This window comes from Palaemon carinicauda, chromosome 6 (genome assembly GCF_036898095.1).
Source record: "Palaemon carinicauda isolate YSFRI2023 chromosome 6, ASM3689809v2, whole genome shotgun sequence".
NCBI classification, from domain to species: Eukaryota; Metazoa; Arthropoda; class Malacostraca; order Decapoda; family Palaemonidae; genus Palaemon; species Palaemon carinicauda.
In genome coordinates this window covers 86,804,559-86,818,701 of record NC_090730.1, presented here as the reverse complement: position 1 = coordinate 86,818,701, position 14,143 = coordinate 86,804,559, and the positions used below count along the sequence as shown (strand labels likewise).

The 14,143-nt window shown below is 41.2% G+C and overlaps 1 protein-coding gene across 1 annotated transcript in view; it reads left to right on the top strand.

The window, feature by feature from the left end:
• Positions 1–14,143, top strand: part of LOC137643131 (carboxypeptidase D-like) — a 589,663-nt gene that overhangs the window by 377,674 nt on the left and 197,846 nt on the right. The window contains exon 17 of the mRNA XM_068375981.1: positions 2,976–3,128. Within this exon, the coding sequence (XP_068232082.1) occupies positions 2,976–3,128 (153 nt within the window). The remainder of the gene's footprint in view (positions 1–2,975; positions 3,129–14,143) is intronic.

Sequence of the window (14,143 nt, the reverse complement as noted above, 5' to 3'; positions counted from 1 at the left end):
AAATGTGTTGAAGCTCTGAATATTTTAAAAGTATTGTCCCATACATCATGGGGGGCAGACCGCAATACTATTTTAAAATTATACAAGGCCTTGATTTTTTCCAAAATTAGTTATGGTTGTGAGGTATACTCTTCAGCCACCCCAAGCCGGTTGAAAATATTAGATTCAATACATCATGCAGGTATTAGATTGTCCACGGGAGCATTCAGAACATCACCTATCCCAAGTCTCCTTGTTGATGCTGGAGAGTTACCACTAGACCTTTACCGGATGTCTTCTATTCTTCGGTATTGGTTTAGATTGCAAAGACTCCCTAATTCTTTACCCTTCCAGACTGCAAGCCTTGTAAGGCACCCAACATACTTTGAAATGCACCCAAAATCTCCTCAACCCTATGGCTTTCGGGTGAAACAATTATTAAACAGTCTGGATATAATTAGATGTAAGGTACTTCCATTCAAGGTATCATCAATGCCTCCATGGAAGTTACCAGAGATATCTTTTTGTAAATATTTTATAGGAGATAAGAAGAATATGTCAGACCTAGAAGCCAGGTCTCTTTTTAATGAACATGTTAAAGAACATAGAGGATCTACTTTTATCTATACTGATGGCTCCAAATCTGATGCTGGCGTTGGATTTGGGGTACATAGTAATAGTTTTAATTGTAGAGGTGCACTTCCTCTGACCGCTTACATATTTACTGCGGAACTGTATGGCATATTAACCGCTATTGAGAAAATAGCATTGGAGAAGGAGGGTAATTTTACAATTTTTAGTGATGCAAGGAGTGTCCTTCAAGCTATAGAAGTTTTTAATTCTAATAACCCTCTAGTTTTAAAGATTTTAGAATGGCTTTTTATTATTGGACAGAGAGGTATAACAGTTCACTTTTGTTGGGTTCCAGCACATGTAGGTGTGTGTGGGAATGAGAAGGCAGATTCACTGGCTAAGAATGCTGCATCCGAGTTGCTGCCAAGAAGGTATCCCATTGCCTGTAATGATTTCTTACCTGACATCAAGAAATTGGTTTGCAATAAATGGCAACAGCAATGGGATAGCCTAGATGGGAATAAAATGCGAGAGGTAACAAATGTCATATCTCCTTGGAGGTATAATATGATGCCCCAAAAATGGGAGACGTCTCTTTGTCGTCTCCGTATTGGTCACACTCGGTTGACACATGAGTTTCTGCTGAAGGGCCAACACCAACCGTATTGTGACAACTGTTTAGTACCTCTAACAGTAAGGCATTTGTTGACCGAATGCCCCAATTATAACAACTTGCGGAATAGATATTTGTTTGAGGCTCGAGGTGAGGGTGGCAGGTTCATCCTTGCCAAGATTCTTGGAAATGATGTGTTCTACCATGCAAGTGGCATTTTTAGATTTATTTCAGAAGCAGGCCTTCTGAAAAATATTTAACTTTTATGACATTCAATTTTTATGATTTTAATTGAATACTCTTTAATTTTTTATTTTATTTAATTTTTTATTTTTGTATACATAAATTAAATGTTACCGGCGTCAATGACCTTAGATGTCAGGATGCCTGAAAACTTTAAATCATTCATTCCCACACGTCCATGATATTCGAGCTGTTGCTACTTCAATTAACTTCTTTTATCATATGAAATTTGATGAGCTCACAAAATATATGGGTTGGAAGTCCCCTAAAGTCTTTAAACGCCACTACCTGAAACCTTTAGAAGCTCTTAAATTTGCAACAGTAGCAGCTGGGAATGTAGTTCCTCCTGAAGGCTCTGAGTCCTGATCACAACGTCTTGCTCTGTCCTCTTTCCCTCCTGCCTGGCTTTCTTATTGTCCCTACCTGGTTTGGTTATCCTTTGCCATACACCCCTATGGTGTATTATTTTATTATTCATTGATTTATTCTACCAATTGTTTTGGTTTCATCTGTGCTTATCCCTCGAGTTGATTTTATTTTAATTTTGATATGTATTTTGCTATATTCACATTATGCTTGAATTATTACCATCCCTATGAGATTGTTTACCATGTTTTTATTGCTATTTTACCTTGTGGATTACTTACCTTCGGGTTATTTTATTACTATTTTCAGTGGATATTGTCCACTCATAACCATGTTGATCTCTTGCCTATGGGATTCCTATCCCTCCTGTTTGTTATTAAACTACACTATGTATTATTATTTTGTGTTATTTTCTCCCCAGGTAGTTAGCCATATTGGGTCCCTATTCTCTGGTAGTATTTCACTGGGCGGCACAGGTCAGAGCCCAGAAAAGGGATTTTGACGTAGGAAAAATCTGTTTCTGGGTGAGAGACCTGTGCCGCCCAGTGAACCCACCCGTCCCTCCCTTCCGGGCCCCAATCTGGGGTGCTATAGGAGTGACGTCACTAGCGTGGGTGGGCTCGTTCGTAGTAGCGATTGGAGTTGGGTTGTTGACTGGCTCCTCGCTGTTCGGGGATGTTGACAGGAGTTATCTAAATGGTGTGAGACCTCTGGTTGTGATTTATCACGCCCCAGTTATTTATACCGACACCTTATTAGGTGAGCAAGCTGGGTTCAACCTAGCATTCCTATACAATTTTTTCTCTGGTAAATTCATAACAGTTATTACCTTAGAAATGATGTAAAAGGAGTATTTCACTGGGCGGCACAGGTCTCTCGCCCAGAAATAGATTTTTCCTACGTCAAAATCCCTTATTTAATTCCCTATTACCTTTCCTCACTGGACTTTTCTCTGTTGGGGCCCTAGTGCTTATAACATCCTGCTTTTCCAACTAGGGATGTAGTTTAGCTAGTAATAATAATGATAATAATAGTAATAATAATTCTATACAGTATATATATATATATATATATATATATATATATATATATATATATATATATATATATATATATATATATATATATATATTTATTTTTCATGCAATGTTTTAGTTTTCTTTTTAGGTAGAATTATCACTACAGTTTTGTGTAATTTCAGTATTGGACGTACTGTTATGAGTCGGCAGATTTTGGCTTTGGAAATCGATGCTCAACATATGGAACACAAGGTTACTCGTCCTTCTGTTGCTGTAATTGGAGGACTTGGGGTTAGTGACAGAGCTGGAAAAGAACTTACATTGGAGTTGGCCAGGTAAAGTAGAGGCATTTTTCTTTCATGTTCATAATTTGAAGATTTAAAGATACAGAAGGGTCCCGAATTATATGAGAATTTGGTCAATATAAGGCATTGCATAAATGGAAACTCTCATATTTTGAAATACACGAGAGGAATAATTCCATTAGGGACAAAGCAAACGTCAAATTAACCTAATATTAGGACAATTTTTCATGAATTTAAGTCATATATGTTGTATAAAATGACTGGTGAAATGCAAAACCCTCAGTGTAGGCCTATAGACTAGTTTTTGCTGTATGATTAAGAATACAGTACAAAATTAATGAAATAAGGCAATTTTATATCATGCATTTTCTATACACTACACAAAGGACGCAATCTAAAACGGAAACTGTTGAATTGTTTACTTTCATCGCTGGTCATAACAACCAAACAAGTGTATTTACACATCTGTGTTCAGGTTAGTTTTTGCTGCAACAGCTAGATTACCAAGTATTGATTACTTAATGATTTTGTTATTACTACAGTAATGTTATTTTAGTTTCTACATACCATATCCATATAAATTCTTACACACGTAGCAAAACAGGAAAACCGTTTTTCTTGTGTTTAATCAACAATAACAAACTACTGCTAATGACAGCACTGTATGATAATTTACAATGATTCTAAACTGTTACGAAAGATAATTGCCCATTCCATATCCAAAATAATTCTAACCTCGGTTAGAAATCAGTTTAATATCGTATCAACTTAGATCAGCCAAAAAAAAAAAGAAAAAAAAAAGTATTACACTAGTTTTAAAGTTATCAAACAGTTGGGTTACCACTATAACATTCGATTTGACAGAGATGGCGCAAGTTTAGAGAAAGTGAGAATAATTTGAGTCATTATGGATTTTTAATAAAGAATTAATAACTTAACCTTATGCTATAGCGTTTTCTTATTATCGTGCCATAAATGACTGCTATAGCACACCCTGTTTGGTTGAGAAATTCAAATATTGTCTGCTCCATTAGTGAGTATTTAACCGAAGCTTTGTAATGAAACAAAGATTTATTTTGTTACACACACACACACACACACACACAGCGCGCGCGCTTATAACACAGTGGTGCTTATGTATTATTAACTACCGTATTTCCCGTGTCATAAGACGCTACAAGTGGTAAGACGCGCCCTTAAATTAGCAAGGCAGTTTAAAAAAGAAAAAAAAATTATGATTTTAAAAATCTCTTAGTCATGGACTCTAGCGTGATTATTGTCTGGCACAGTAACTTTTCTTATTTTGGGTGTATTATGGAATGTTTAAGTTCAAATTAATTAGCTATATGCCGATTATCCCAATTTTATTTACATATTCATATAAGAAACCACTAAACCAGTCGTAGTTTCCTCCACAACTACGTTTAGTCATAGTGTTTGGGTTTCAAGTGTTGTTTACATGAAAGCATTGTTGCCAAAGGTTCATAAAATTTTGGTAAAGAGGTAAAATTCCAGTAATATTTCCAAAATTCCGCATATACAGTAGCCTGTAAATTTTCACACAAAATGTAATTCGTGATTAAAGAAATCTAGAAATTGATTTTAGGTGGAATACTTTTGCTGCTGTTTATGTAATTCTAGGTCTAGTTACTTTCCTGCTGACTTGGTAATACTGCACTGAACTAACAGAAGTTTTTCCAAGGTCGTATTCAGCAACTATCTAATTGCATTATTTTAGTACTCAGGCAACAAAGTCATTGTCAATATATTGCTTTATTACAAAATATCAACAAAATATGAGAAAAAAAATATATACAGCATAAACAACTAATATATCATAGCGTCTAGCTGCTAGGAGACCTCTTTGCTTGTAGAAGGGGGTTAGCGAGTAATCAGCTGATTACCAAAACAAACAAATAATTTGCTACTGTACTTCATTAGATGAAGTGCAATATAAAAATAAATGAATTTATTACATATGAATGATAATTGATATTCAATCTCTCATGAGTTTGAGTGCTTGTATGTCAATAGTCAAGCGTTTGAGGGGTGTCAAATTCCCCAACACAACTTTTTCTTAAGTGTTAAGACGCAGTGTGATTTTAGGGGGGCATTTTTCAAGAAAAAAAGGTGCATCTTATGACACGGGAAATACGGTATGTAGATGTTTTAAATAACTTAAGATAAGCAATAATCTTTGTTACTACAGTGGAACCTCTACATACAAATTTAATCCGTTCCAGAACCAACTTCGGATGTAGAAATTGATCGGATGTCGAAACGAATTTTCCCATAAGAATACATTGAAATAGGATTAATCCGTGGTTGAGCCCAAAAACCTATGATAACTTCTTAATAAACTACTACACATAACTTTCCCATGAGAATAATGAACACTAAATTAGAGAATAGACATGTAAATAAGAAGAATTAGCAAAAAATGATAAATAAGAAACGGGTTTTTAGCGTCACTTTACCTTAGAAACTCCAGCGCAGGTGTTGTTCGTCTTCGCTACGCAGAGAGGAGAGAGGAGACGGACGGACGGCGAGGAGGTAGAGAGGTTAACTACGATAAACGTAACACTACCGTAACTTATTCTAACTTACACTAAGTGAACTTTAACATAACTTAGCTTATTTTTTTTTTATTTTTATATTTTATATTTTTTTTTACATTTTCTTTTTTTCTTTTTGATGATTACGTAATTTTAATCACTATCACTTACATTTAAAATTGACTGAATTTCTTTTGCTTCACTCTTTTCCGTTTTCTGTGTTTCACTTTCTTCCTCTTCACTCTTTGCCGTTTTCTTCGGTTCACTTACATCCTCTTCATCGCGAGTTCGCTTCGCAGTTTTTTTAAAGAAAGCATCGATAGATAATTGCTTCGTACGGCTTTTCAGAATGTTTCGAAAGTGCGTTAGGCAAACATCATCGAATTGAGAAACTACACGACAAACCTGCAATTTCTTTGGATGGTATTTGTCGATGAAGTCGACCACGTCTTGATATTTTCCTAACACCTCTTTTATTTGCGCTGAACCTAACACATGTTCTACTTCCTCGTCATCACTCATGTGCTCCGACATAGCATGGAGTTCCTTGAGCTCATCCGTCGTCAGTTCGTCGTGATGTTCGGCGACGAGTTCCGTAACGTCATCTGCGTCGACCTCCAGACCCATGGACTTGCCAAGGGAGACGATTTCCTCTACGGCTTCCGCTGCACCGACCACGGGATCAGGTTCGGGGTCAAAACCCTCGAAATCTCGGGGAGAAACTGCATCAGGCCACAGCTTCTTCCATGCAGAATTGAGGGTCCGTCGAGTTAATCCCACCCAAGCCTGATCAATGATCTTTAAGCAGTGCACGATATTGAAGTGGCCCCTCCAAAATTCACGCAAAGTTAAGTTGGTGCTTTGCGTGACATTAAAGCACTGCTTGAATAAGTGCTTGGTGTACAGCTTCTTAAAATTAGAGATGACTTGCTGGTCCATGGGCTGGAGGATAGAGGTGGTATTTGGTGGAAGATACAGCACCTTTTTGAACTTGAATTCATCGAAGATATCATCTTCAAGTCCGGGGGGGTGAGCAGGTGCATTGTCAAGGCATAGCAGGCACTTTAAAGGCAATTTCTGCTCATGAAGATACTTCTTCACAGAAGGACCGAAAACTTGGTTTACCCATTGCACAAAGAATTGCCTAGTGACCCAGGCCTTCGAGTTGGATCGCCAGAAAACATGAAGCTGATCCTTATCGACGTTGTGTGCTTTAAAGGCCCTAGGGTTCTCCGAATGGTAAACAAGCAAGGGCTTGACTTTAAAGTCCCCGCTAGCGTTGGCACATAGAGCAAGAGTCAACCGATCCTTCATTGGCTTATGCCCAGGCAATTTCTTCTCTTCAGCAGTGATGTAGGTTCGACTCGGCATCTTCTTCCAAAACAGCCCGGTTTCATCACAATTGAACACCTGCTGCTCTACGTAGCCTTCTTCCTTTACGATATTTTCGAATTTCTTAACAAAGTCCGTTGCAGCCTTTGTGTCCGCACTAGCAGCCTCTCCGTGGCGAACAACTGAATGAATCCCGGACCGTTTCTTAAATTTCTCGAACCAGCCACGAGATGCCTTGAAATCATCTGAGGAAGGCTCGGTTGAACTCTCCCCAGCATCACCCACAGAGCTCTCCTCCTTCAAGTCCGTAAAGATGGCGTGCGCCTTCTCGCAGATAACGGTTTCGGTGATGGTTTCGCCAACGATCTCTCTATCCTTAATCCACACTAGTAGAAGTCGTTCCATCTCTTCTATGATAGGGGTACGGCGTTTGGAAATTATAGTGATCCCCTTAGAAGGTTTCACTGCTTTAATAGCTTCCTTCTGTTTAAAGGATTGTCGAGATCGTCGACATATTACGGCCATACTGTTTAGCAAGTTCACTCACGCGGATGCCACGCTCATGTTTTTCAATAATTTCCTGCTTAATTTCTATAGAAAGCATTTCCTTCTTCCTTTTCTCACCACTACCACTACCACTTGCAAAACTAAGCCTTTTAGGACCCATACTTTATGTAAATTACCGTAAAAGGATGCACATAAAAAATCATGATTAAAACAGTATAGTAATAGCAGAACGCAAAGAGCACAACCGCACGAAGCCGACGAGAACAGAGGACTGACCCAAGCCGCGCTAATTGAGCGTCCCTCCGAGGTCGATGTGCTGCCTTCTATCGGCGGAAATAAAAAACACTTCAGGCGCTATGAGCACCGACTACGCGTACGAGTATTGTTTACTTCGGGTGTCGAAAAAAACATTCGGGTGTAGAGTCGGAACGTGTTCGAATTGTACTTCGCGTGTCGAAAAATTCGGATACAACCTGTACGACGAAAATTGCTACTTCGTGTGTCGAAATAAAATTCGGGTGTAGAGTCAAAAATTTGCTCGAATTTTACTTCGGATGTTGGAAAATTCGGATGTAGAGGTTCCACTGTATATATGTGACGAATGTCCTCCGCATATTCTGGAGAGCAGCAGCTAGATATCAGCAGATCTGATCACAACCAAAAGTAAAAAAAAAAAGTAGTAAATAATACGCGAATGTTAAAATACGCCCAAAATTTAAAATAAAAGCACATAAATGTTTTATTAAAGCACAAGTAATTATTTGAATAATCGCAATTTCCTTGTGGTCATTAGTTCCCAAAAACCAATTTTCTGTATCTGCAAAGTTGTTCAAAATCTGAGAGTCAGGTGCCACAAAACATATCAAATCTGTTGTTTTTTTTTTTTAACCTGTTAAGCGTCACCCACGTGATAAACGGTTCACCATTTTTTAACCTGTTAAGCGTCACCCATGTGATAAACGGTTCACCACGATCTACTCGGTACCGCATTCAACTGCATATTCCGTTCATGACTTTAATTGCCTTTTTCAAGCCGTCAGTCTCGTGATATTACGTTTACTCGTATAGTAAGTATAGGATCACCACTTGGCAACACTCTCAGCATATGGGGACTGTAAATAAAAACTTATAGGATGTCTGGCAACTATTTTTCTGAAGGTAGCTTGATGTTAGAAAACTGGTTTCCTATCAGTGCGCTTCGGGCGTTCATGCGGAAATGGTTGTTTGTTGTTCCTTTTGTAATGAACGGTCTAAAGAGGAAGGTTATTTCTTTAGATGAAATAAATGATATTCTTGTTGAGGAATTTGATAATGATAACCTGTTTGATAATGAGAGCACTAGTTCTGAATCCTCCAGTGATGAGTATATTGAAGAAACAACGTTTTCTTTCGATGCCGAAAGCGAAAATGACTTCTCATTACCGAATGACTGGACAACGAGATTTCACGAAACTATATAGGAAAGGAAACACCGAGAGAGAGAGCGAGAGAGAGAGAGAGAGAGAGAGGAGAGAGAGAGAGAGAGAGAGAGAGAGAGAGAGAGAGAGAGAGAGAGAGAGAGAGAGAGAAAGGGTGAATAAAGTGGATAAATAATGTACAAATGTATGACGAACATATTTGAAAATTATACAGGAAACGATATGGAGAGAGAGAGAGAGAGAGAGAGAGAGAGAGAGAGAGAGAGAGAGAGAGAGAGAGAGAGAGAGAGAGAGAGAGGGGGGGGAGACTTATCCCTTTACTTTTGTTGCTTACGATTGAAGATAAAAAGAACCCATTAGAATATTCAGTATTATGTAGCCATTTGAAATGAAATAATAGTAGTATTAATTGTTTTTTTTTACTCTACTATTTAATTAATATCCCTACTTTCAACTATAAATACGAATTATAAGCATAAAGAAATGATATTAACTTTGAAAAATTATCTTTAGTGAAATGACCGCTCAGGGCAAAAGAAGCGTGACGGTACGTTAGCGGCAACCTGGTCCAGATGGGACGCTTAACAGGTTAAATTAATTCAGTAGGCCTAAGTACGGTGCTTAATACTAAACGGATTTTGAGCGAAGCGAAAAATCTATTTTTGGGTGAGATAGCCATGACGTCCTGATGGGAAGTTCCTTCAGTAGCTTCCTAGGGTATATTTAACTACAGTGGATATTCCCAGAGAATTAAACTAAAGGTTATCACAGAATTCTAACTTCTGGTGCGAGTACCCTAAAGGTTTCCCTCTAGGATATCGTATATCAACAGGGGACGCATGTATTAACACGCCACATAGCTATCTGCACCCCCTATAGAGTTAACACTTCGATATGGAAAGGTGGCTGAGTAACTGAGGGGCCGTTCCAAAGTTACTCTCAACCGTGGCTACTTTTGGTACTCGAGACGTAAACAAACGGGCGCCATTGCTAAATGACGTCACGTCCGTCCTCATCCTGAGCTCAGCTTCTACCAATCTCCGCGATACAGTAGGTCAGGGAGGGGCCTGAAAGGCTGAACTAGAATAGACGGGAGGGTCCATCAGGACGTCATGGCTATCTCACCCAAAAATAGATTTTTCGCTTCGCTCAAAATCCGTTTTTGGGGCTCAAGCCATGACGTCCTGATGGAAGTGTACCAGAGAATTAATGTATCGTGGATTTTTTCCCCTTTTAATCCAAGTGCCAAGGGCTTCGAACAGTATTATAGAACATGTCCTTACCAGAGAGTCTATGATAAACTAGCTTCCCGCCCCCCTGGCAGGGAAGTCCTGGTGGACAATAGGACATCTCGAAGCGATCATTGAAGAGCTACTCACCCGGTGGAGAGATCATGCTGGACTCGGAGACAAGACAAAGGTTAATATTCGGGTAGGAATATTATCAAGCATAGGTAAGTATATAACATACTACTCCCCTGGAGGAGAGATCATGCTGGTCTCGGAGACAGGACAAAGGTTAATATTCGAATAGGAATATTATCAAGGCATGAGTGAGTATATAACATAATTACTTATATTATTCTTTTTGATCATCAGTAAAGAGGTAAATGAAACTATAACAATCGTATATTTCTTGATAAGGAATAGGAGCGAAAAGAGACGCACATGGAAATAAAATAGACATTTTATTTTTAGTATTGCAGATCATTATGGCAGTAATTACAATAATGATTATAGAATTTATTTACAATAATAAAGAATAATGTACATAGAAATGAAAGACGGTAATCTTGATTCTGAAAAGAAAAGTTTGCTTTTTAGAAACACAAGTTCCAGAGGAACGCCAGTCTTTTAAAATTCAAAGAAAACACAGCATATCCTAGGGCATGTGGCACTCATGTAAAGTCTTTGACATTTCACCTTGGTAAAGAACAGTCTATTAGAAACAATAAGTGTCCATTAAATCACTATGTATCACAATAGGGTCAACACAGGCACCCGTAGAGTTAGAGTCCCAAGTAACTCACTGTTCTATGCAGATTTAAGCAGCAGGTTTCATAACACTACCTGCAGCTACCACGAAATGCTTTACTTCGTGCACTTGTTTTGTGTAGTGATTGAAGAAAACGTGCGATGATTTCCAGCCTGTAAAGCTCTTGAGGCTTTCGAAATCCATACTCTGGAAGAAGTTCAGAGAAGAAGCGACTTTTCTAGGATTGTGACCTGCGGGTGTACTGTCAGGATACTCTCTGCGAATGAAGTAGGGGATTTTCGCTCTTAGTTGTTTCAGTGACAGGTCGCTACCCGATGTTTCTCCTTTGAAGAGTTTTCCTCCACCGAAGTCTGAAGTTCTTCGAAGCTAGACTTTAAGACTCTCCACTGGGCATAGAGAGACATCTTCCTTCAGGGGGCAGATTCTCCAAGGGCCCCATCTCTTGGTGGGTAGTTCATTCTTAGCAAGAAACGTCGGATCGGGGAAGAGAGTAAGATCTCCTGTCTCGGCGAACAGGATATGACCCTCTTCTCTTGATAATGCCACTATTTCACTGACTCGGGCTCCCGAGGCGAGAGCAAAAAGGAAGATAACTTTTTGAGTCAGGTCTTTCAGAGGGCACGCTTCGTTGATCAGGCTAGAAGCAAAATGGAGCACCTTGTCCAGGGACCAGGAGATAGGTTTTGGTGGGGGTGCTGGGCGTAGTCTAGCGCATGCCTTTGGCAGTTTATTGAATATATCGCTGGACAGATCAATCTGGAAGGCGTATAGGAGTGGTCTAGTCAAGGCCGATTTACAAGTGGAAATCGTGTTGGCCGCTAAGCCTTGTCCATGAAGGTGAATGAAGAAGGACATGCAAAAATCAATGGTGATTTCCGTAGGATTTTTTGCCTTGACGAAGGAGACCCACTTTCTCCAGGAAGATTCGTATTGCCGTCTGGTAGACTCAGTCTTGTACTCCTCGAGTAAGTCTAAGCTTTTCTTCGAGATCCCAAACCTTTTCTTTGCGGCTAAGGAGAGAAAATCATGAGATGAAGGTCCCTGACTTTCAGTGATGAAGTGAAGACAGTCGACTTCTGTACTTGTTGAGAGAGAACTGGGCCCGGTAGGGGGATCAGCGTGGGCTGCAGCTCCAGGACCAGGGGATACCAATTGCTCCGGGGCCACTTGGGAGCCACTAGGGCCGCTGTCCCTTTGAAGGTTCTCAGTTTGGATAGGACTTTCAGCAGAAGGTTGGGAGGAGGGAACAGGTATATCCTGGACCATCTGTTCCAATCCAGGGACATGGCATCCACTGCTCCTGCCTTGGGGTCCTCGTACGGGACCACATATCGAGGAAGTTGATTGTTGTCGCTCGTCGCGAAGAGATCGATCTGAAGTTCCGGGACTTGGTGAGAGATGAAGGAGAATGATCTTGCGTCTAGAGACCATTCCGACTCTATTGGGCTTGTCCTCGATAGAGCGTCCGCCGTCAGGTTGCGGAATCCTTGTAAGTGAACTGCAGACAGGTGCCATTTCTTCTTTCTGCCAAACGAAAGATCGGAAGAAGCACCTGATTTATCTGGGGCGATCTCGAGCCCTGACGATTGAGACATCTGACTACCACCGAGTTGTCCAAAGTCAGACGGATGTGGATCGAGGGAGGCGGGGAGAGTTTCTTCAGGGTGAGAAGAACCGCCATGGCCTCCAAGATGTTGATGTGAAACGTCTTGAATAGGGGAGACCATGTTCCTTGAACCTGTAGTTGGTGGGAGTGACATCCCCAACCTTCCAGTGAAGCGTCCATGTGGATGTTGATCGATGGAGGCGGGTGTTGAAGAGGGATAGACCTTTTCAGGGCCTTTTCTTCTGACCACGGCTTTAAAAGTAAGCGAAGTCTGTTCGGAAGCCGTCTCTTGAGGTCTCTTCGAGCGATGGATGCGAAACGTCTCCAGACTCCCACGGCATCCTTTAGCTGTGCGCGAAGCACTGGGTTTGTCACAGAGGCGAACTGTAGAAAGCCGAGAACTTGTTCCTGTTGTCGTCTTGAGATCCGTTTGGATTTTAGAAGCCTTCTGACAGACCCTGCTATTTCCTTCCTTTTCTTCTGTGGAATGGAAAGGCGGTGTGACTGAAGGTCCCAATGGATTCCCAACCATTGGAACTTCTGAGCTGGAGAGAGGCGAGATTTTTCTGCGTTTATCTTGAAGCCCAGATGCTCTAGGAACTGGGTGACTTTGTTGCAGGCTCTCAGACAATCTTCGGGCGATGTCGACCAGACTAGCCAGTTGTCTAGGTAGGCCATCACTTGGACGCCCTGAAGACGTAGCTGTTGGACGATTGCGTCTGCCAGCTTGGTGAAGATCCGTGGAGCCACGTTGAGCCCAAAGGGCATGGCCCTGAAGGCGTAACTTTTCCTTTGGAGTCGAAATCCTAGGTAGGAGGAAGCGTAGTGATGCATTGGAATGTGCCAGTAGGCATCCGCCAGGTCTATGGAGACCGTGTAGGCCCTGTGAGGCAGAAGGGTCCTTATTTGTTGCAGAGTCAGCATTTTGAATTTGTTGTTCGCAGTGAACTTGTTGAGGGGGGACAAGTCTAGAATGACTCTGAGTTTGTCTGAGTCTTTCTTGGGCACACAAAAGTCTCTCCCTTGGAACCTGATTGATTTTACCCTCCTGATCACCTTATTGTTCAAGAGTTCCAGGACATATTCTTCCAGGAGGGGGGTTGACTGTTGGAAGAATTGCTGGAAGGATGGGGGTGGTTGAATCCAGCTCCAGCCCAGTCCCTTCTTGACGATGCTGTGTGCCCAGGGATCGAAGGTCCAACGATCCTGGAATTGGCGGAGTCTTCCTCCCACCGGAAGCACTTCATTGCTTCTGGTGTCCCGAGGGTTTGCCACCTCGGCCGCTAGCTCCCCTTCCTCCTATGCCTCTGGAGGGACGTCGAGAAGAATCTCTGCCGGAACCTCTGCCTGAGCCCCTACCTTTGAGACGAAAGGTAGTCGAGTGTTGCTCATAGGCAGGGGTGAAGACCGGTGACTGCGACACCACCGGCTGGGGGACCAATTGAAAGGTCTGTTGTGGCTGCGTAGACACTTGGGGAGTAGCGGGACCCGGAAACTGTCGTCTCTGTTGACGTTGCTGGGGTCTGGGTTTCGAGGATTTCCTCTTAGGCTGAGGGCCATCGTCCTGAGAGGACTTCCTCTTTCGGGACATGCCCCACTTATGGAGAAGGTTCCTGTTCTCCGTAGCAGCTT